At 43.6% G+C, this 24721-nt stretch overlaps 1 protein-coding gene across 3 annotated transcripts in view; it reads right to left on the bottom strand.

Annotated features, from left to right (window-relative positions):
• Positions 1 to 2358: 2358 nt before the first annotated feature.
• The window catches only part of LOC132382993 (zinc finger and BTB domain-containing protein 20-like), a 25498-nt gene continuing 3135 nt past the window's right edge, over positions 2359 to 24721 (bottom strand). The window contains exons 2-3 of one of the 3 annotated variants that reach the window (XM_059953650.1): positions 21305 to 22911; positions 2359 to 3684 (exon numbers count right to left, since the gene is read on the bottom strand). In XM_059953650.1, the coding sequence (XP_059809633.1) occupies positions 3668 to 3684; positions 21305 to 22883 (1596 nt within the window). In that variant the 5' untranslated portion in view covers positions 22884 to 22911 and the 3' untranslated portion in view covers positions 2359 to 3667. The other 2 variants (XM_059953649.1, XM_059953651.1) reach the window with 2 other exon arrangements.

Genomic DNA, 24721 nt, shown 5'->3' with positions numbered 1-24721 from the left:
AGAAAAGAAAGGCAACAGGCTGAGGAAAAGGCAGACAGTGTGATTTCAGTGGAAAGACCCGAAGTGAAACCGGAAGAACCCACTGAATGCTGTACAGATTGAGGAGGAAGAATTAGATTGTGGTGTGCCTTGCCTTATGCAAACTTGCCATGACAAGATGTCTGAATCTTCCCGTCCAGACCTGGACATAGTGGGGAGGACAACCATTGGACAGGCAGGCGTGATAGTAGACAGCAAAGGGGAATTTGGCGTAAATATAATTGGAGATTAAGCTGAGTTCAGTTGGGGGGGTGTAGGAGGAACTGAGTAACAGTCAGGGTAGGGCATCCCGAGGTAAATGTGAACAGTTACAGGGAGAGGATGAGACCAAAGACACTGAGATTGGTCTCAGATTCAGGAAACCTTCAGAGAGGCTGCATATGATGCATCTGAGAAACAGTGTTGTATCAGTCCCAATGGCAAGATGTGTTAATTCCGTTTACAAATAGATTGGAGAACCTTGTATTCTCACAATTCACTTGAATGCTTTAGTCGCACCCTGAATACTCTCGGAGCATAGGTGGAAACATAACTTGATGTTAGTTAGAACAAGTACTGTGTTGTTAATAATAGATTGAATAAGTTCTAAAGGCTTACAATATCATGAAGACATGACTAATTTTGGTGGGGGGGGGGGGAAGAATGTAATACCCTGGTTAAGAACATGTTTTATTGTATTACTACAGTTATGCTGTTGGGTGTTTTATTTTCTGTGGATTTTTGTAAAACGCAATGTTAATCAAATTTTACAGTCCAGTGTTTCACTTTGAGTCATTTGATTAGCTTAGAAATGTTGTATCAGCCGGTCGGGTTTGCCTTGATGATGATCTCCCGAGTGGAATGCAACGGAATATCCGAGGGAGACCGGCTGCATCCAGTTTCTAGGAGCTCTTCTGCGGCACTTGGGGAAGAAGTGAGGTGCGGAGGGAAGCACGATGGAGGACACTCGTGGAACCCGCCCAAAGGGCAGACACCGTTGTAAGAAATTCTTTGTGCAGACAAATGGCTCCATGGAGGAAGTGCCGATACTACTTCTGAGCTAGCCAGTGTGTTTGTTATGGACTTCAAGGAAAATTCAGATCGTGGCTGGTGCCTTTCACGCAGTACGTGGATTCAGTGCTGTGAGTAATTAGAACAAAACACCTGACTACCCAGCAATGAGCTCCACCGTTTATGTGCACATTGTAACTAATGGGCCCTTTTCTGTTAACTGTTTCTGTAAAGATACTTACACTTTGTTTATGCTGGTGTAGGTTTTGTTTTTTTCCTGACAAACAATAACTCTTCAATGGGGCTGTATTTGTACAGCATTCACCATAATTTCTGTTCCCTTGACAGAACATTCCAACTTTCCCGTTTGTGTTGCATACCAACCCCAGATGTGTTGTTTATTGGAGATAGCTGTCTCACCACTGCCCATGCATTGTTGAGTCCCGTGGCCATTAGTCAGAGATAGCTAGCGAGCCCAACTTGTTATGCACCATAGTGTGGGCATCACATATGATTAATGGCATTTCCTCTGGGATGGGTAAATCACCATATGCAGATGATGGAGCTTTATGGATTAGAGGTAGAAATTTCAGTGTTACCATATATAGGATGCAATTAGCAAATAATAAGTTCAAACAGTGGGCAAATGGTTGGGGATTAAAGCTCTCAGCTAAAACTCATAACAAGTTGTGCCTTACAAAGAGGATTAATATTTATACTTGAAATTTTATGGTCAAATTTTTGAAATGAAGGTGGTAAAATTTCCAGATTTGTGGGTTAATGGGCATAAGGTGAGACACCTTTACAGAATACATATAAAACTTGCATTTATGTGAGAAAAGGGTAAAACAAGGAGGGAAGGAAATATTTTGTCATGACTTAGAATTGGGCATTCTGTGCTTAATTATTCCTCGTATCTTGTTGGAAAACACTCTGGGCTGTGAAGGTTTCTTTCATCATTATGAAAGATTTCAACATACTACAGTGTGAAGCATACAAGGTTAAAAGATCAAATGCAGGCTTCATTACAGTCCTTGGGGATTGATAGTTTTCTTTTAAAAAAAATCTAATGGGAATGACTAATACACAGGATTGAATTTCATTACATAGGGCTTTCCGGGGTAATGGAACTTTTATTTGAAAGAGAAGTAGAAAGGGTTTCTTCCCCAATTCGCTACACCACACTCCAGTCCAGTTGGTGGCAGTAATGCTCCATTAAGATGGACTGCCAACCACTATTAAAAATCAGAAGAAGATGATGCCTGTAAATTTTGGAGCCCTGGATCAACATTCAAAATCCTGGAGGAAATCATCAGGTCAGTCCATACTTTGGGATGGAGACCCTTCATAAGGTGCAATAAGCCTGGAGTGGAGGTGTTGCCATTGTACTGTGCAATTGTCTCTCTGATTTAAACAAATTTGGTTATGGCAAATTACGTGTACACTGAGGGAAGACGAATCTCAGGGTTGTATACTGCAAACAGACTTTGATAATAAATGTACTTTGAATCTCAGGGTAATGAAGGCAGAAATGGCTGGGGAGTTAATTATCTTATGGTGCCACAAACCATTCCCAGGTTCGAATCCGGCCTGCTCCTTGCACGAGTTCCACTTGTGCCTGGGTTGAGCTTGGCCGCCTAAAACAGACAAACATTAAGGAAATGGCAAGGTTGCCACCTAAGCACGGGGAGGAATTTTACCTTTTTTTAAAAAATAAAAAGCATACACACTCAAAATCAGTGTTGAGACTGGAGGGCCACTTCTGTCTACAAGTGCCAGACACTTGGTGCAGATACACAAAGCCTCCACCCTCTAATAATAAATGGATTTGTTCAATACCAGTGATCAGATTGCCCCAGGGCTCAACACCGCAAAATGTCTTGTTCCAAAGAATGAGCTCAATTGTTGTTCCATGGGTTTTAAACAAAACACAAATACGAACGATCTGAGTCATGCGTTAGTGCAAGATCCTCCTAAGATGACCACAACCTTGTGAGCTAGAGGCTTGCCTGCCTCAATGACCCAGACAGCTATGTTGGTTGGAGTCAGGGTTTTATGCTTTGGCTCTTGGTTTGGTCATCCATGAGAAAGGTCAAAAGGTAGAGGCCAGACTCAGAGTGGTCCACCAGTCCTCCAGGTTCAGGGGTTCAGCTCAGGGCTAACGACCCTGACTGTTAAAACAAAATAGTTATGGAAACAGCCATGAAGAATCCTTCCACATCTGGGTGTAATGGTATTCCCAAGTCTCACTTGCATGACTGACAGTATTGAAAACCGGGAGGAAGCTACTGCCACACTGAAGGAGACCCTGAACATCATCGGAGATGGAGGACCTTCATTGCTGCCCTAAATACCAGTGGAATAACGGGCAGAAACTACATTTATTGTAGATCAGATACAAAGCTGCTGTAAAAATTAAGCCTGGATTTTCACTTGTAATCAACTCAACCTTGAATCAGTTCAGGCCCAATTAGTTGCAACATCACACATTGGGAATCAATCTAACATGTTTGCGTTTGCAATACTTTAAAAGCACATTTTATTGTTTATTCTGTTGAAGAGAACAATTACACAAACATGAAAGTGCTAACGGCAAAGGCATTTGTTCAAGTGATACGCTGTTCAGATGGAGGTGTTTTCAGTCACATCCGTTTTCTGTTATTTCAGGAAAGAAGAAAATAACATCAATTCAACAGATGGACTTGAACTTTGGCAAAATTTAAACAAACACTGGGCCAGTGAAATTGTCATACTCTTGAACTGTGAGAAGTATTACATGATACCTGTGACATTCATACAAGATCACCACTAGAGTGAGTCAAAGTACATTTATTATCAAAGAACGTACAAATTATATAACCTTGAGATTCATCTGCTTACAAGCAGCCACAAAACAAGAACCCAATTACAAAGATCAACAGCCAGTGCACAGAGAGAGGAGTGAACGATAACGTGTGAACGATAAAAGCAAACAGTGGCTTTTGGAATTAAAGTGAGGCAGCAGACACGAGGCCCAGGGCAGGCCCTTTGCCTCAGTTCATTACACAGTTGGGAAAACCGTCATGGGGCTTGCAGATATAAAGCCTGAAGCAGCCAGAACAGGACAAGGTTTCAGCGCTGCAGAGAGCAGAGTCGTGAGCAGAAGCAGCAACCCACGCCTCCAGTTTCAACACCCTGTTTTTGCGTGTGTATGGTTTTTATTTTTAAAAAGGTAAAATTCCTCCCTGTGCTTAGGTGGCAACCTTGCCATTTCCTTAACGTTTGTCTGTTTAGGCGGCCAAGTTGCTAGGTCGAAGCTCAACCCAGTGGAACTCGTTTAAGGAGCCGGTTGGATTCAAACCTGGAACCCTTTGCTCTGAAGCCTGGTGTGGGTGCCACACTCCACCGGTGCAGAATAAACCTGAGTGAATGCCACGCTCACAGCCTAACACTAGAAACTGTGCACAGAAACAAACATCCATAGCTGAATCTATTTTGAAAAACAGGATTTAACAGGTTTGTGCACTTGAGCAGGAGAACTTTACATACGTGCACCTGTGTTCCATGGGCTCGGATCACTTGTGGAGTGGAACCTCTGGGCACAAAACATTACAGACATTTGCAATAATTTCAATAAAATTTTGATCCTAGCTTTTTCAGGTTTTATTAAAAATGATCATAATTCAATAATGTGTGGCATATTCTTGATCTTGAACAGGTAGTAACTTTTCTAGCAGCTTCTCAGAGATAAGTCAGGCTTTTAAAGTTGAGCTTCGATTTCCCCACTTCCTTCAGTACATCTTTCCCAACCTTTTGTATGTCATTAACTGAGGGGGGTCTGTGGACCCCAGTTTGGGAATCCCTGGGTTTGAGGGTGTTCAATGAACTTCAGCAGCAGCAAAGCAAAACATAGCTTCAAGCTCCCTGTCCACACCAGTCCTGGCAGAAAGGGATGTGGAGGGTGGCATTGTGATTCATGAAGTATTGGCAGACTGTAATCATCACAATCTAGCGATTTAATAACAAGAAGATGGTCTGGTCAAGCCATCTGAGACCACTGAAGACTGCCTTCTTGTAAGCAGCTTCACCCCATAAGCTATTGCACTAAAAGACACTAATCCTACACTCCCATTACAGCTAATAAAAGTGGCAGTCCTCGGAATCAGGTTTAATATTATTGACATATGTTGTGAAATTTGTTAACTTTATGCCAGCAGTGCATGAAGGACAGGATAAATAAAGAGAGGAAAACTGAATTATGTGAAGTATATATGTCTATTAAAGAGTTAAGTTAAAATAAATGGTGCAAAGATCAGAAATTTAAAAAAACTAGTGGGATAGTGTTCTTAGTTTCAATGTCCATTTAGAAAGCAGATGGTGGAGGCTAAGAACCTGTTCTTGAAGTGCTGAGTGTGTGCATGTTACTCCCAGAAAGGCAAAAAAAGAAAATCATATATTGAAGGTTTTTAAATTGTCTTTGTGAGTTATAAATGTCCAAAATTATTTAAAATGTTCTCTAAAAATAATTTTACATACATGCTGTCACAAATGCATTCCTTGTACCAAGACACTCACTCACTCTCCATAACTGCTGTTTGAACCTGCTGAGTTTCTCTGGCATCACGTAGTCTGGATTTCCAGCATCTGCAGAACCCCTTGTGTGAGTGAATTTCCTGCTCCCAATTAATATATTTGTTCACCTGTAAATTTTTAGCTTTCCACCCAATGTGGTTCTTGAGGATGCTGATTCTGAGGTACAGTTCCTGACCCTCTGGATGCTGCTGACTCTAAACTACAGATTTTCACTGAAGGTGCAAACTCTCCTCTAAGTACAGTTACTTAAAGTGTTGACTCTCCCTGGAGCCAGTCCTGTACCTTTTGAGGGCAGATGGTTGAGTACCTTAGGAAAGGACCCTTTTCATTACACTGAATCAGGTACTGAGTACTGACTTCCTGCCTGATGAATATCAATCAGGAATCCCTGATAACGAGTATCTGGGAACTGCAATCAAAAGTATCTCTAGGCTGTAAACAGGGGTAGGAATTCCTGGGGCAGTGATTGGTATAGTGGTTAGTACAATTCTTTACAGTTCTAGCATCCCGGGTTCATTTCCCATATGTTCTCTCTTTGCCCATATTTTCCGGGCACTGACCTACCAGTTGGTAGTTTGATTGGCCGTTGTAAATTGTCCCATGATTGGGCTTAGTTAAGTCGGGCGTTGCTGGGCAGTCTGGCTCGAAGGGCCTATTCTGCACCGTATCTCAATTTAAAGATTGAAAGGAATCTCTGAACCATCCTGCCTCTGTCAACTATTGTCTCCCAGCAACTCCATCCCTGCCAGGTGACACAACCAGCCTGACGTACACCTTCACCCTTTGCTCTGTGATCTTGGGAGCAATTAGTTCTCAATGAAAAGGTACATTGACAGGTATTTTAAATGAATGATGCACATAGGGATATGGAATTAATGCAAGAAAATTGGATTAGTATTTATAGGTGTGTTCTACAGCATAAATATTGTGGGCTGAAGGGCCTGTTTCTGTGCTGTACAGCTCTATGGTAAAATATTATGTGTATCAATTAAAATTCACTGCAACTACTACTTAAGCTCACCACTAGTTTATTTAGAGGGGTAGTAGTATTCTATTCAGTGTAGTGTTGCACTAGAAAATATAGTCAGAGACAGTTGGGCCAGCCCAATAACTCATTTAACTCTCACCCAGGAGAGTTCAGAACTAAATCTCTATCCAAGCCCTCCTTATCAAGGGGGTGCATGGACCCCTCGGTTAATGGTAGGGGTCTGTGGCATGAACCCCCTACTCTTTATCAAAGGACAAGTTTATCTCATGCAGAGCTGGGAGAGAATAGTGAGTTCATTATTTTGTCTGGCCCGATGGTGGATTTCTGACATGACATAAAAACATGAACCTGAAACCCTTTGCTGTTGGTGCGTAGAATTAAGCTGGTATAGTTTCTGTGGTAGGATCTTCACCAAACTGAGATCAGAGTCTCAGGAAGCACAACAAAACAATGTAGTCTCTTCAGGATAGTAGTGAAGCTTCTAAACAGATCTCTGGGGGAGACTTCTTCTGGAAAACTACAGCAAGACATTGGCAACTAGATGCTCTCTCTCAGCAAAACAGAATGCTGGAAGAACTCCATAGGTCCGGTAACTATGGAGGGGAATAAACGATCGACATTGGACTGGAAAAGAAGAGGGAAGAAGCCAGAATAAGAAGGTAGGGGAGAGGAGGAAGATGATAAGTGAGGGAGGAGGGGGTTGAAGTAAGAAGTTTGGTGGCGGTGTGACTAGAGACCTAAGTGAGGATGGTTGGACCCAAGTGCCGGAGTATCCGAGGCTGGAATCAAGACTGAAACAAACACAGAATGCAAGACTTGATGCTAGATAAGAATCCAAGAAGAGCAAATGATTGAGCCTCTGTTCAAGTGTTCCTTTGAAATCCTGTTGCCAAAACATTGCCAATTGAAAAGATGGTCCTGAATCCTTGAAGGCCATGCCAGCTATCCATATTCCAGAGAGTTAGAGCACCTAAGCCCTGATAGCTGGCGCTGTTGGGTGTGGTAGGGGTAAAGAGCTGAAGGAGAAATCTAGTAGGCGAGGACTATGATCATGGGGGGGGGGGGGGTGAACCAGATGGTGGTCATAGATAGGTGAGAAGAGAAGGGATAATCAGAATAGGAATTCAGAAAAAAGGTGGTGGGGGGTGGAATTACTGGAAGTAAAAGCAATCAATGTGTATGCGATCGGGTTGGAGGCTCTGCAGATGGAGCATGAGGTAACCTAACCTGAGTTTGGTCTCATCATGGCAGTACAGGAGGCCATGAACTGACATGCCAGAATGAGTGGCCACAGGGTGATCCTCCCTTCTGTGGCGGATTGAGTAAAGGTGCTCAACAAAATGGTGCCCCCCCCCCCAATTTGTATTGGGTTTCACTGATGCAGAGAGGGCAGCAAGCACCAGGAACACTGGCTTTTTATATATGAGGAAATATTAAAAACATTGACACTTTAGCTGTGTAGTGGAGAGGGTATCGACTGGTTGCATCACAGCCTGGCATGGGAACGCCAATGCCTTTGAGTGGAAAATCCTACAAAAGGTACGTAGCTAAGTACAACACAGGTAAAGGCCTCCCAACCATTGAGCATGACTACGTGAAATGCTGTCGTAAAAAAGGATCATCATCATCAAAGATCCTCACTGTGCCATGCTCTTTTCTCTGCCACCATCAGGTAGAAGATACAAGAGCTTCAGGATTCGTACCACCAGGTTCAAGAACAGTTACCATCTCTCACCCATCAGGCTCTGGAACAAAAGAGGATAACTACCCTTAACTATTGAGATGTTCTCACAACCAATGATCTCACTTAAAGGATTTTTACATCTTATTTCTTGCTCTTATTATTTATTTATATTTGCATTTGCACAGTTTGTTGTATCCTATACTCTATTTGATTGTGTTTATAGCTACTATTCTATACATTTGCTAAGTATGCAAAATGAATCTCAGGGTTGTGTGATATATATGTGCTTTGATAATATAATTTATTTTGAACTTTAGATACGGCTACCATAAAGTCCAATGTTGCAGATGCTCCTTGGATCCTTTTGGTGATTGATTAGAAACATGCAGGATTTTTGTGATTTTACAGCATTGTCTGATCCTAAAGGTCTTGCACAATGGAACCAGGCTTACAGACCACGTGGACGAGTTCAGTGCCCCCACCGCACCAATCGAATTGAACACGCTCTTGACAAAGATCATCATTGACCATAGAGTGCGGGGACTGTTCTAGGGTCGTTATCTTATGGCACTGGAACAGAAATCCACCTTTGCACAGGGTTCTGGCCAGCCACCCTTCTACACAGCATTGCTAAATCTGGCTGAAAAGGCCAGCAGTCCAACAGGTCAAGATTTCTACAAAGCACAGCCACAGTGGCAGGAAAGCATTTAACATTCAGCTTTCTGGTCAGCATATTTGTCCAGCACCATGACTGACCCTCTTTTTACTGACAGGAAAAGCTGGAAAACTGAAGTCATGCTTTGAAATCTTGTGGCTTGGTCCTTTTGCAGCAAGTATACCCACGGTTAATGCCAGGATCCAAGCATCGTTTAAAGATAACTAACTCACTTTGAATCAAATGCAGGCAAAGGCACTGCAATATAAAGATTACAATTGAGAACCAAGAAGGTGTAACAACTGCCACAATGATATTTAGTTCTCTGGACAGCATTAACAACTCACTATCATCATGTCTGAACTGTGACAAACCATTTCATTATGTTGGGAGGGAGGAAAGAGGCAATCCTAGCAAGATATCACTCTGCCTTTAGTTTACCTCACTGATAATTAATGTGGAGCAGAACAGTGATTGATTTTCTTAGTAATCTGGATGCCAAAATGAACAATAGAGCTCCCAATTTCCATCAGCCTGTAAACCTTTGCCTGGTTGGTACTGCTCAGATGTTTGAAGGTACAATGATGTGTGATAGATACATACTAATAAACTATAATTAAATACCAGGCCAATTGCAATGCAGATCCCGATATACCATAACTACACTTTCCTGTGGGCCCGGGTAAGGAATATGGATAGCTTGTGAGACATTGGTTATTCCTGAGGGAAAGATTAAATGTGAGGCTGCCAACTTTCAGTCACCATGATTGGGAGGAGCACGGGGTATGGACATATCTTCCCGAGCAACACGCACAAAATGCTGGAGAAAATCAGCAGGTCACACATCATTCATGGAAGAGAGTGAAGAGTCAACGTTCTGGGCGGAGACCCTTCATCAGGACTGGAAAGGAATTGGGAAGATGCCAGAATAAAAGGGGGGAGGGGACAAAGTGGTAGGTGAAACTAGGAGAGCGAGGGGGGTGAAGTTAAGAGCTGACAGAGTCGATTGGTGAAAGATAAAGGGGGAATCTGATAGAAAGGCCATGGAAGAAAGGCGAGAGGGAGGCGCACCAGAGGTAGGTGACGGGCAGGTAAGGAGATGAGGTGAGAGAAGGAAACAGGAACGGGAAGGAGGGGCAAGGAAGTTTGAGAAAGCAATGTTCATGCCGAGAGGTTGGAGGCTACCCAGACCCATAAGGTGTTGCCCCTCCAGCCAGAGTGTGGCCCGGTCGCGACAGTAGAGGGGGCCATGGACTGGCATATGGGAATGGGAAGTGGAATTTTGTTTGAGATAACTTCCGGGGCGTCATTAAGAAACCCACTTGTGCGAGCAGCTGTGATGGAAACCATCAAATATTCCCGTTTAAGACTACTACAGCTGAAATCCACGGCTACAGCAATGAACAATGTAGTAAGTAATACTGTTTTAAGTCGGTTAAAAATTCTGTCGATACTCAAAGTCGACGAAACTCGAACGGACTCTGGTCTCTTTCGCGATGTCCCTTTAAGACGGCGATAGAGAGGTTCCCCCTGTGGTATAAAAGTTCCTTTAAAGAAGTATGGTTTTCGACTCGCAATACCGACTATTCTGCTGGTAAACGTACAGTCTAAAAGCAGGATTGCTGAACCAGAAGGACATTAGAACCTTTTGTGTTTTTTGTTTCACGGAGTCTTAGTTATCCCCCTCCGTTCCGGAGGCAGAGATAAAAGTCGAGGGCTTCACAATTCACCGCCAAGTCTGGACTGCTGAGTCTCTCAACGGCACAGGAGGTGGAGTGTGGTTTATGATCAATTCCTTGTGGTGTACAAGTGTGGCGGTGCTGTCCCAGTCCTGCTCACCTGACCTGGAACATCTCGCGATCGAGTGCAGTCCATTTTACCTGCCGCCGGAGTTTTCAGCCATAATCTTGGTAGCGGTGTACATCCCACCTCAAGCCCGGGTCGAACAGGCGATAGATAACTGAGCAACGTAATCAACAGACATGAAAGAGCCCATCCTGATGCCTTCTCTATCATTTTGGGGCATTTTAACCAGGCCAGTCTGGAAAAGTCTTTTAACAGTTATTACCAACATATCGCTTGTGGAACCAGAGGAGCCAACACACTGGACCATTGTTATACTACCATCAAGAACGCTTCCCGTGCCGCCCCACGCCACACTTTATAAACTCTGATGACCTGGCTGTAGTTCTGCTTCCTGAGTATCAGGCAGAGACTGAAACCCGCAGCATGAGTTATGAGAACCAAGAAGGTATGGACAACGGAGGTGCTGGAGCGCTTACAGAACTGCTTTGAGTCGGTGGCCTGGACCACTTTCAGGGATTTGTCTTCCAGTCTGAATGACTACGCCACAGTTGTCACCGACTTCACTAAAACATGTGTGCCTACGAGAACATACTGTACATACTCCAACCAAAAGCCGTGGACTACACAAGGCGGCCAGGTACGACTTGTGGAGGGCTATCTCAAGAACAATTCCGAACGAGGTTAGAGGGAGAATCGGATGCACGTCAAATCCGGCAGGGTTTTCAGGCCATTGCTTCCTATAAAGCAAAGCTTGATGTCATGAATAGCAGTGATGCTTCACTCCCAGATAAGCTCAGCGCCACTTGTGCACACTTTGAAAGGGAGAATAAAACTACAGCCACAAAGAATCTTGCAGCCCCAGTTACCCTGATCTGGAGGCAGCTGGCAGGTGTGTTCAAAGAAAATTGTCAAGGCACACACTCAACAATTCAGAAATAGCGTCTTCCCTTCTGCCATCAGGTATCTGAATGAACATTGAACCAATGAACTACTTTTTAAATATAGATATATCTTTACTGTAATGTTTTTTATGTATTTAATGTACTGCAACACATTTCACAATATATGCAGGTAATATTGAACCTGATTCTGAATGAGTATTAAATGCTTACACTGTTGGATGAACTGGGATTGTGGCTGGGCTGTGACTACTGTGATATTACCATCAAATAAGAGGCAAGACAAATAACCCTTGCAACAGCTTTAGGAAAACATGACATGCAGCAAGGATGGAGACTGCAAATGTCAAGCTACCAGTCTGGGCTTCACTCTTAACAGTGATTATATTCAAGTGCCACATTTTATTAATTTTGAAATCATATTTCAGACAGCAGTCAAAATATTAGGAAAGGCAAAGCTGAAGTGGCTGATTGTCCAATTATCAGCTGAAAAATTAAACACAGTGGATTCCAGTGAATTGGGCCATTAGTTAATCGGGGCAGCAGCTCATTTGGGACAACTCTCAAAGAACAAAAAATAATTGTGAAACTAGCCGGGGGTTCTTTCGTTTATTCGGGACACTATGCCACTTAATTAGGACAGGAGACTGTTGCCGAATAGTTTCTAACTAGTGTCAATCATGTGCAATTTGTGGCCATTAGACACTACACCATGCTTAGAGCGAAGTTTTTAAATAATGTCAGTTGTGTGTGTTCTTAAAAGCAGTGATTTTTGTCACGGACAGCTGGCAAGAAACAATTCTGAACTGCTTTTCTCACTGGCTTCAAGCACAGAGATGCCAGAAACGGCCAAGAGTGAAAATGAAAAGATTTCACTACTTCAGCAAGTTAGGAAGTACAGAGAATTTGAAGGTATCGACAATCATCAAAAGTATTGTGTGAAGTGAGTCCATTATCTGTATTTAGGCATTTGTTCATTTTGTTCAGTTACAGTCAATCAATAGAACACAGCAGCGTATACTGGATTATTTCCTCCATAGATAAATATTAGGAAGTAATACATAGTTTTATAGTACTGTATTGTAGCAGTATTAATAGCGTTCCGATTTGTTCTGTACTTCATTTATGTACATAATTTGTTATTTGGTTAAACTTCAGTTTGTCTTTTGTTTTATAACTTTTTAACTATTTCCTTGAAATTTTGACAGAGCAGCGTAGCTGCTTAATTGGGCCAAACTGTAGTGGTCCTGATTTGTCCCAATTAACTGGAATCCACTGTAAATTGGTCCCTCACTTAAGCCTTTACCAAGAGCAGATAATTACTCAGTTGATGAAAAACTGATTGGTGAATGTCCCAAACTTTAACATCATTCGATTTTTTCCCAAAGGATCTGTGACTTCTCTGCACAGGAGTTCCACCTGGTCATTTAACCATGTGTCACTCTGAATACATCCTGCTGGTAAGTTCACCCCTACATGACCTTTGATACATTGTCCAATTGGTCCATTCATCACACAACATGGACAGTCAAAGGCCACAGGCTGTTCAACTTGTTATATCCACTACCGTGGCTCAGCTGGAAAGCATGGTCTTATTCTTTATTCCAGTGGATATACAAGCTGGAAGGTCACACTTGAACTGCCTAAAATATTAATGAAGCCACAGCAGGAGCATTTGTACAGATGTGGTTAACAGACTAGGGGGAGGCGGTGAAAGTGCAGTAAAGTGTAGAAGAGGTTATTAAGATATATTAACAGAGATGCACTTGACAATTGTGAGGAAAGTTTGGCCAAATTGGATTCATTTATTTTGGAATAGAGGCCAAGGGGAGATTTAACTGAGGTATATAAAAAAATATGAAGAAAAAGAGCACCTACTCAACTTAGCAGAGGTCAGTAAGTGGAATAAGATGTAATTTAAGGACTGGAAGGGAACTCCAGAAGCCACTGCATTTAAATGGCAATTAGCTGAGCAACCTTGACTTATCGATCTCTATTACGGCAGTCTCACCATTCTGCCTTTGTCACTTCCATTCCCGATTAACCCAACAGTCTTCTAGTTGGCCTCTCATGGGATCTCCTGCTGAGTCCACTCACACGTCAATCCTGTGCTTGCTGATCCACGTTGGGCCCCAGTTAAGCAATACCTCATTTAAAATACCCTTGATGTGTTCACCCCCCCCTCCTCATTCCCTCAGGGATTTCTCTACTCCAGTTCTGTCCTCTTAATCATCCCTGCATTTACTCATTCTGCTGCCAAGCTGGGACTTCAGCTGTCTGAGCCTCTAGTCTGGAATTCCCTTCCTAAATTTCTGCCTCTCCCTTAACTCCTTCAAAAATGCTGTTTAAAACCTACTTGTTGACAAAGCCTTTAGTTATTTGCACCAAGCTTTACTGACTTAGATAGGTATTAGTTTTGGTTTAGAAATGTTTCTGTGAAGCACCTGGGGATATTTTGCTCCAATAAAGGCACTATGTAAAAGCAAGATGCTTTTATATTGTGTACTACAGTACTGCAGGTTAAGGTCTGTGAAACACAAGTAGGTTCTTTATCCCCCTCTACTGAATGTGATAGTTCTCTGATCTGTTCAGATGCATCACAGTCAAGCTGAACTCATCAGAACATCTAATAGCTAGTGCACTCTGCAGGTTTCCTCTCTCTGACCAACGGTGGTTCAAATGAGTTACCTCAACATAGAGCCAGGAGTTAGGCACCTCCTGTCTGTGTTGCCTGAGCATCATCCAGGTTTAATGCAGCCACTCTGAGCTGTGTTTGAAAATTACTTGTCAAGGCTGGGGTGGGGATGCAGTGGAAGGTTAAGCTATTCCCAGTTTTACGATGTCTACCTCTTCCTAACTGTGTTCACACAAAGGCTGGTTTATATCCTTGGCTAAAACTCCTTGGTGCATGAGGCATGGGTTTGCCGAGTACGTCAATCTTTCCCTGGCAAACTGGTGTGGAAATTGTATGGCCCGGGCCTCGTCACCTGGTGTTTATATTATGTGTGTGACCATGTGCCTCTCCAGCAGAGTCTTGTGCGAGAAACGTTTGTTACAGACGTGACACTCGAAGGCCTTCTCGCCACGGTGGAGCCGCATGTGCACGTTGAGGGAACTCTTTTGAGTAAAGCGTTTATTACACACTGGGCACTGGTACGCTCGCACGCCTGTGTGTGTTACCATGTGTTTTATCAAGTAGTCCCTGAGCGAGAATGAACGCCAGCAAACACTGCACTGATGAGGTTTCTCACCTGCGGAGGAGGTGGGGAGAGGAAAGACGTCAGTAAATCAGAGACTTCAACTGCACAAAATAACAGCGATCAAAACCACTAAGTCAGCAGTGAAAGCTGCATTAACACACCAACGGTGTGAAAATGAGGCAAACTGCCCACAAATTCACACAAACCTTCCTACCCTAGAGTCTGCACGCACATGGAACATAGTTGAGTACCGACCCCTTGGCCCTCAGTGGTGTGCCAACCTTTTTAATCTGCTCCAAGGTTAATGTAACACTTCCCTCCTACACAGCACATAACCCTGTATCCTTTCATCCATGTGCCTTCTAAGAGTCTCTTACATGTCCCTATGGTATAAGACTCTATCGTGACCCTGGGCAATGTGTTCCAGGCACCCGCCAATCTCTGTGTAAACAGACCTAACTATAAATTTTCCTCCAATGACCTTAAAAAGATGTCTTCTGGTAAAAAGCCATTGCCGCCTGGGAGAAATGTGTTGGCTGTTCTATCTATGCCTCTATCACCTCACACACCTCGATCAAGTTTGCCTCTCATCCCCCTTTGCACGAGGGTAGTATCATCAACCCCAGGGTTAGGGAGAGGCCAAGAGGCAGGCAGGTCCTGTGCTGACTACTGGCCATCACAGCTGGGAAATGGTCAAATGTCAGGCCTGGCGAGAGATGTCCTGCAACTAAGTACTACGCTTAAAGGACCGATGGTGACTTGGCAGAACACCAGACCTGAGTTTATGTATTCCTTCAAGAGAGGAGAGGGAAGATACTGAGAATTTGCACAATTAGTACTGCAAGACCAGCCAAGGAGCTGGTAATGGCAACTAAATTAATAATGAGCAAAGTGTTACAAATGCGGACAACTGATTTGAAGGAACTGACATCTTCAAGCATTTGCAGAATTGAACTTGATTATTCACAGGAATCTATTATTCTACATAAACATTTACTTTCATTCCTTGTGTTCCACCTATTACACATTCTCTTTGTATCATAGTATAACGGTGGCATAGCGGCTAGTGTGACGCCATTACAGCTCGGGATGTCAAGAGTTAGGAGTTCAATCCCGGCGTCCTCTGCAATGTTCTTTTTGTTTTAAACAGTTGTGTAAACCAACTTTTGCTCTCAGCAGGAAATTTTTACATGGCCTGAAAACTGTGTGGTACTTTAAATTAATATTATACATAAGAAAACTCCAACTGTGTGTGTCTACAAAGTGGCTGTGCACCCACACAGCTCAGAGGGAACTAAGCATGTATGTCCTCTCTGTGAACGCATGTGTTTTTTCCAGGTGCTCCAGTTTCCTCCCACAGCCCGAAGACGTACCGGACAGTAGGGTAGTTGGTTTCCCCATGAATAGGCTAGGGTTAGGTTGGGGTTTTCTGGCAGCATGGCTCAAAGGGCCAGAAGGGCCTACTCCATGCTATATAAGAAAAAATTCATGCTAGAAATTACTGGTTAGTTCTCTCACTCAAGTCAAGAGCTCATGGATTTAAATAACACTTCGCACAATGTTTTACATTACCAGTGACCGGGGTTCAATTCCTACCTCTGGGTCCCTCCCACAATACAAAGATACACCGGTTGGTAGGTTAATTGGTCACTGTAAATTGCCCTGTGATTAGGCTAGGGTTATACCGGGGGTCGTTGGGCAGCATGGCTTGAAGGGCCAGGAGGACCTATTCCACGCTGAATCTCAATAAATTTTAGAAAATGGCTAACACTCCACTCTGCTGCACCCTTGAAGATGCTGTCTTTCAGATTAATTGCCAAACCAAGGTTCAGTCTGCTCTTTTAGATGAATATAAAAGATCCCACACAACTAGCTCAAAGAACAAGGTGCTTCCCCCAGTGACTGCTTATCTTTTGAGGAGTTGGGGGTTGAAACTAATGATTTGCTCTGGTAGAGTTTATTTATTTATTGAGATATAGCGTGAAATAGGCCCTTCCAATCCTTCAGCCACGCTGCCCAACAACCCCCAATATAACACCAGCCTATTCATGGGACAATTTACAATGATCAGGTAGCCTACCAGCTGGTACATCTTTGGTCTGTGGGAGGAAACCAGAGCACCTGGAGAAAACACAGTTACCAGAGAACATATGAATTCCTTACAGGCTGTGGCAGGAATTGAACAGCCAGGTCACTCGTACTATAAAACGTTGTGCTAACCACAATGCTAGTTGGCAGTGGTGGTACTGTACTGTGGTCTTTCTATAATTCCAATCAATATTTTGAATAAGACTCTTGATTGTTGGCACTTTAACATTTGTGACTGGTTGCTTTCCTTACAGGCACCTAAGAAATTCACTGGTTCTTACTTCATTGTTCATTCCTCAGTCTGAAAACTGGGGAACTCTTCATACATTTCCATCTGTGCTTCTGGCCATTCAAGCTTCAAGCATCTTTTGCTTTTCAGTAACATCGAATGGATTCATTGTACACTCAGAACATGAGAACACTGCAAAGGTGGACTGACCATGTGCAGTACTCACTTTGAACCATATGTTGGAAGAGTCACGTTCCTCCCCATTTACTAACACCAACAGTTATCTCTTCATACATCACGGGTAAAGGCCTCCCAGCCATTGAACACATCTACATGAAACATAGTCATAGAAAAGCAGGGTCCATCATCAGAGATCCTCACCACCCAGGCTGTGCTCTCTTCTTGTTGCTGCCATCAGGTAGAAGGTACGAGTGCCTCAGGACTTGAACCAGCAGATTCAGGAACAGTTACTACCCCTCAACCATCGGGCTCTTGAACAAATTACACTCACTTGTCCATCCATTGAGATATTCCCACAACCAATGATCTCACCTTAAGGATGCCCTATCTTGCTGTTTCACATTCTTGCTATCTATTGCTATTTATTTATATTTGCATTTGCACAGTTTGTTGTCTACTGCACTTGATCCTGCTTTAGTTGCTATTCTATAGATTTGCAGAGTATGCCCTCAGGAAAATGGATCTTAGGGTTGTATATGGCGACATACATCTACTCTGGTAATAAAATCTACTTTGAATTTTTGTCCTTCTAATCCCACGTTACTGCTGAGTGTAACAGGCACAGCTGTCCACAGGTTACCCAGATCCCTTTGGTCACAGCAGATGTTACAGAGATAACTACCTGTGTTAAAGTTTACCTCCTTTAGTTTTGGAACCAAGTATTTAATGCAGCTGCCATGCAAATTCACAGAAAACACATGGTAAAGGGTAGGTCACAGGGATTTCCCCAGAGCCACATCCTAAGTTGCTCACGGTAGTAGGGTTCCCAACATGAATCACATTTTAGTTATTACTGAGAGAGGTTAGGTGATCCAGTGGACCAATGAACCCAACAGATCAATGGCCTGTTGACTAATATCCTGATGTTAGTGAAGCCTATACCATAGTGAGAGTCAGCATCTGTGGAATATTACCTCAAGTGAGAGTCACTAATTTTGAACACCGTATACCAAAGATAGTCAGTGCGTGGGGAATCCGTCACCTAGAGTCAGTGATTGTGGAACTGAATTCTAGCTAGTGTCTTTGGAACTCTTCAGTCAGTGTTTGTGGCACCTGGATGTCAATGATAGTTGCTATCTTTGGAGCCTGGGTCTCATCAAGGATCAAGGAAAGAATTTTTAAAAATTGTGTCACAAAGGTTGGGAAGGAGTTTTATTTTTATATTTTCCAATATTCATTAAGACTTATTACTTAATCCAATCTTGATAACATTGCATAGTGATAGAATTAATTAAAATAAGTTGTATTTTTTTCCAGAATGGAGGATTGTTAGCATTGCTGTTCCCCAGAATCAGTGTTGGGACCATTGTTTTGTTTTGAGTTAGATAAGGTTTTGAGTTAGATAAATTTCAGTCTGCAAAAGCCACAGAACTCAGGGGATTAAGAGTGAGCTCAAGTAAAGTGCACAGGTGACAAATGAGAAGCAACGCCTATAAAGCAAGGCAACACACGCAAAAATCTGGAGGAACTCAGCAGGTTAGGCAGCATCTATGGAGATGAAATCGATATTTTGGGCCGAGACCCTTCCTCAGGAATGTATAAGGCCATGGAGTTTGGCAGAAAGATTGAGGAGAGACTATAATGTGTGGCATTTTTAAATGGTGTTCAGGAACCCAGGGACACAGTACAAAAATCCTTGAAAGTGGCAGTTCTTACTGAGAGAGCATTAACAAAGTAAATGTAGTTACATCAAAGACACGGAATACAAAAGCAAGGATGTTAGGATAAACTTTGGAAATAACTTGGAAAATGTGTAGCTCAGGTGGTTGATCTATTTGCAAACATTCCGTCATCATGCAAGGAGACACCATCAGTGTGCAGTCCACTTGTGGTGTGTCCTTGGAATGCTCGGCCATTATATACTTATCAATTAGTTGACTGGTCATTATTACGGAAACTTGAATTTGACTGAGCATCAGTGAAAGTCATGGCGGCATGCTAGAGAATTCCTAGAAGTGTGGCCTCCTGGAAATAATTCTATAAACAGACATGTAGACCTCAATCCCATTTATAAGCCAATGCGAGCAAAAATTCTAGACAACGCACAGAGTTTGCCACGCAGCCATCTGTCAACGAGATCCTCTCCCTACATCACAAATGAGTTTCTGTAATGATGACCTATCAACTATGTGATAAGAATATAATGGCCGAGCATTTGGAGGACATGCCACAAGTGAACAGCGCACTGATGATATCCCCTACTATAGTGACAAATGGATTGCCAAGTTGGGATAAATTACTAGGGCTACAAGTGGAATCTTGTGTCCATTTCTGGTTCCCATAAGAAGGATGTGAAAATCCAGCAGAAAATGTTTAACAGTTGTAGAGGTTAGGAATTTCAGTAACAAAGTTAGGATGAAGAAACTGAGGTTGTTTTTGAATGTTGAGAGCTTTGGTTGACAGCCTTAGGCAGGATAAACAGAAATAAAAGCTGTTGTTATTAGTGGATAATTCAAGGACAAGCATTTGCAGATTTACAGTTACAGTGAAAAAATCCCAGGGGGATGCAAGGACATAGTTTCTTTCTAAAAATGCTAAGTATGATTTAGATCACTACCTTTGAGGAAGGTCCTCCAAGTGGACCAAAACCTTGTCGTAGGGTTTGGAGGCTCGGGTGTCTCAATGATCTGGAGAGCTATGTTGGTTGGATTCAAGTCTTTATGCTTTGACTCTTGTTAGAGTTACCCATGCCAAACTGGTCAAAGGATTGAGGCCAGGCTAAGAGTGACCCACAGGTCCTCGACTGGCAAACAACCCAGACAGGTAAAATAAATATGGAAGGAAGCCCTGAACACTGCCAAGACCAAGACCAAATTTGGGTTTTGGACTGTATCAGCAGAGAGGCCAACTTCATAATTCAGACAGCAATTCACTGAACCCCTGAAGGGCAGAGGAAATGCGGGAAACCAAAGACAACTTGATGCTGCGCTGCAGATGCAGAAATGAGAATCCTGAATAGCACCTGGGGCACAATAGAGAAGACGGTCAAGGACAAACAGAGATGAAGTACCTTCATAGTTGCCCTAAAAGCAGGCAGCGTAATGAACAGTAACTAATTAACCAAAGGCAACACGAGTGAATCTGCAGATGCTGGAAATAAATAAAAACACGAAATGCCAGCAGAACTCAGCAGGCCAGACAGCATCTATGGGAGGAGGTAGTCACAACGTTTCGGGCCGAAACCCTTTATCAGGAGGTCAGGTCTCCTGTCTGGCCTGCTGAGTTCTGCCAGCATTTTGTGTTTTTATTTTTTTTTTAACTAATTAACCAACTTTGAGGAAGGTACAAACAGAGGTCAAACAGGGAATAATTAAACATTTGGGGGAGAAACTGAATTGCAAGGCTCTGGGATAAGAGGAGCAAAGTGAGACACATTCTTGCTCTACACAAAACTGCCATGGATAAAGATTGGCTTCTTTCTGTGCTGTGGAATGTAACTGCCCATTACACTGCCGGCGTTCCAGGAAGAATGAAGGTCCTCCATCTCTGGCGGTGTTCAGGGCTTCCTTCATCGTGTCTGTAGCTTCCTCGTGGTTTTCACTACTATCAGTCATGCAAGTCCTGGGTGGAGAGTCAGGAATACCGTCACACTCAGATGTAGACGGATTCTTCATTGCTGTTTCTGTAACAATCTTACCATCAGGGTTGTCTGCCCTGAGCTGGACCCCCAAACCTGGAGGACCGGTGGGCCACTCTTAGTCTGTCCTCAACCCTTTGACCTGTTTGGGATGAATGACCCACCAAGAGCCAAAGCATAAAGCCCTGACTCCATCCTACATAGCTATCCAGGTCATTGAAGCACACAAGACTCCAAACCCAATGACAAGGTTGTGGTCCTCTTGGAGCATAACATTTCTATAGGAGGACCTAAAATACTTAGTTTAAATTAAAGGGAACAATCACTTTGAACCTACCTGTGTGAACAAACATGTGCTTGGCATAGTTCTGTCTGGAGCTGAAAGTCTTCCCACATTGTGTGCATCCATAGGGTTTCCGCTCAGCTTCACTGGGAACCTGGCTGGCTGGAGCTGGAGCTGGAGCTGGCACTGCTTGGACTCCATCTGGGAATACCGGGGGATTCTGACATGTTGTCTGAGCCGGAATGCTGGACATACAGGTTTGGGAAGTGGAGGCCAACGTTGGAAGGTGAGGAGACTGGGGAAGGCCAATTTGGTAGAGATTGCGGTGAGTAGTTGTGCTGGCCACGGTGGCATCTCCTTGAACTTCATATTGTGCAGAGCAGCCCTGGTTACGTAGGTTGGATTGCATGGTAGAACCTGGAAGGAAGTCTTGTATAAATGTTGAAGACCGCGGGAATGAGGCCTCAAGCTGTGACTTGCAGTCCATTTTGCGATTTTGCTGTATGGCAGTGTCCTTCTCCTCTTTCTCTCCTTGCCAGAATGACTTCAGTTCATCCGGTAAGAGGTCACTAGCATTGAAAAATTCCATCTCTTCCCCTTTGTTGCTCAAACTCAGATGACTGCCAGAGTCTCTTCGGTCTCCCACTGCAGTCTGGTTGGGGTCAAAGGCATTTGCTTCGGGGACTTCCTCAGTCTGTTCGCCCTGGTTGACCTGCTCTGTGGTTTGATTGGAGACAGTCTGTGCAGTGATGTTCTCCCCACAGTAAAGAAGATCATCATCCTCCTCTTTGATGGTCACTTCACTTCCATCAGCCATTTGGAGTCTGATTGGCTGCCGCTGCTTGCGACTGTGACTGCCTTGTGGCAACAGCCCCACCTCGGGTCGCTGGTTGGCTGCAGCATTGTACCAAAGTGCACGCACCTCACTGTTCCGACTGGAGTCCATGAGCGACAGGTTCTCCTGGTCAGACGTGGCCTGCTCTCCTGTTCCCTTCTGGCGTGCTGCTGTTTGTTGCCTGCACAGAGTGGGGAGCATTTCTTCAGCTTTGTACCCGCTATCAGTTGAGGCTGCGTTCTTTGAGCATCCCTGAACAAAGTCAAATTCTCTCTCAGCTGAGTGGGGTGACAACGTTGTTTCAATGAACCCCATGGGAAACTTGTGGATCTGGTCACCGGATGTCTGGCAAAGGACAGCTTCTTTCTCATCAGAAAGATCCAGCTTTTGACTGGCTAATGACTGGTCCCCCTGAGCTTTTTGCGGGGCGTTTTGTGAAATAATTCGTGTACACTCATCAATGATGGTTTTAATCTGAAGGACACTCGCTGCTGTGAGGATCTGTAGAGCTTCCACGTGGGAGACCATCAGTGACCCACTGTACATAAAATCAACCAGTCGTCGCAGAGTCTGGGCTGAGACCAAAGGCGGGACCTCAATCTCACTGTAACCTAGCAAGAGTTTGTCATGGAAAAACGGGCTAGCTGCAGCCAAGACACAGCGGTGGGCTCGGAGAGCCGTGTTATGGATACGCACTGTCACATCGCAGAAATGGCCACCCAGACGTTGTGAGTTCAATGTTTCCAGAAGGGATCTGCTGAAATTCTGGAGGTTGATGCTATGAAGTTGCTCAGCCATTCTGCTCTGTCACACTGCAGAACTCAACCTGCAAAACACAACCATAGAAATCACAGAAAATTTACCACTGGTAACTCTCTGCCTATCGTAAATGAGCCACCTAGACTGCCCCCCCATCACCCAGCACTAGACATGTACTTCCACATGACCTTTCACGTGAACATCCAAGAACTCTATAAAAGTGATGACAGGCTCCTTCTTCACCTTCTTTTCAGTGCGTGAAAGCTTCATATTCTCCAAAGATCATTTACCTAAAAACTCAACACTACCTTCCCCACAAGTGAAGAGAGTCATGAGGTGGGAGGACGGGAGGCAGTGGTGGGGCAGATAGGAAGGGAGACTGTAGATATAGAGAAAGGAGTGGGCAAAGGTGAACTAGGTGGGGAGAGAGACACACAAAGGAAAGAGAGGCTGGATACAGAACAAGTCCTGAAATCAACTATTAACAAATCAAACTTCACCCCACAAGGCATCTCAATTTAATTTGCTGATCACCACTTCGATAAACTGCCCATCTTAAGTAAAAACCTCACCCCAACTCCACCATTCCCAGCTCACCAAGCTGTTTGGATCAGCAATATCCCATTTATTATGGCCGAAACCTTTAAGGCCATTGTTTATATTGAGATATGGCCTGAAATGACACTTCTTGAACCTCAATCCCTGCCATACTGGACACTAACTGATGGAACCACATGATGACACATCCGCTCACACACTTCTTTACATCCAGCAGTTTCAAACTCCTGGGAGTGCACATTTTGCACAATCTTATTGTCCCAGAAATACATTTTACACAGTCAAGAAAGCTCAGCAATACCTGTACTTTCTGAGGAGGCTGAAGAGAGCTGGGCAATACACATCAATACTCACATCCTTCTACAGATGTGCAGAACAGAGCATCCTAGCATGGTGCATCACTGTGTGGTATAGAAGCCATAGTGTTCCTAACAGCAAGGCTCCATAATGGATAGTCAAAACTGCCCAATACATCATCGGCACCAGGCTACCCATCATCAAGGACGTATATACAGAAAGGTGCCGGAAAAGGACCAGTGACATCATGAAGGATCCCATTCATCCTGCTTAGGGACTGTTTGTCCCACTCACATCAGGGAGGAGGCTATGTAGTGTCCACACCAGGACCACCAGACTCAAAAACAGTTACTTTCCCCAATCAGTAAGGCTGATCAACACCTTCACCCACTAACCCACCTCTCCACACCCCCAATCACCACTACTTTATCGTTTCCATCAGTCACCTTATGTACAGACACTCCTGAGTCTAGTATCACCTTACAGACAGATAATCTGTTTATGTATGTAAGCTATCTTATGTAATTATATTTATTGTATTTTTTATTATTGTGTTCTTAATATTATTGTATTTTTTTTGTGCTGCAGAATCAAAACTTAAAGTCTGTCCCGAGCCTTATAAGCTCATCAGTCCGGTGCTTATGCCTGTTTCTGTCGCGTGAAGCGACTGAGAGTACGAGACCCCCCCCCCCCCCCCCGGATAGGACGCCAGACTACTGAGAGGTTAACCCCCAGCATTTTGCCGGTACCCATTTTCAACTGGGTGGACTGGAGCAGTGTGTGGTTAAGTGCCTTGCTCAATGACACAACACGCTGCCTCGGCAGCGGCTCGAACTCACGACATTCAGATCACTAGGCTACCACCTGGCCACACGCTGCAGAATCAGAATTAGGTTTAATATCACTGGCATATGTTGTGAAATTTGCTAACTTAGCAGCAACACTACAATGCAATACATGATTTTATATATATAAAAAAAAATTGATTACAGTAAACATATATATGTACTGTATATTAAATA

Source organism: Hypanus sabinus, chromosome 29, assembly GCF_030144855.1.
Source record: "Hypanus sabinus isolate sHypSab1 chromosome 29, sHypSab1.hap1, whole genome shotgun sequence".
NCBI classification, from domain to species: Eukaryota; Metazoa; Chordata; class Chondrichthyes; order Myliobatiformes; family Dasyatidae; genus Hypanus; species Hypanus sabinus.
The sequence above is the reverse complement of the archived record's forward strand: the minus strand, read 5'-3'. Positions and strand labels throughout refer to the sequence as shown.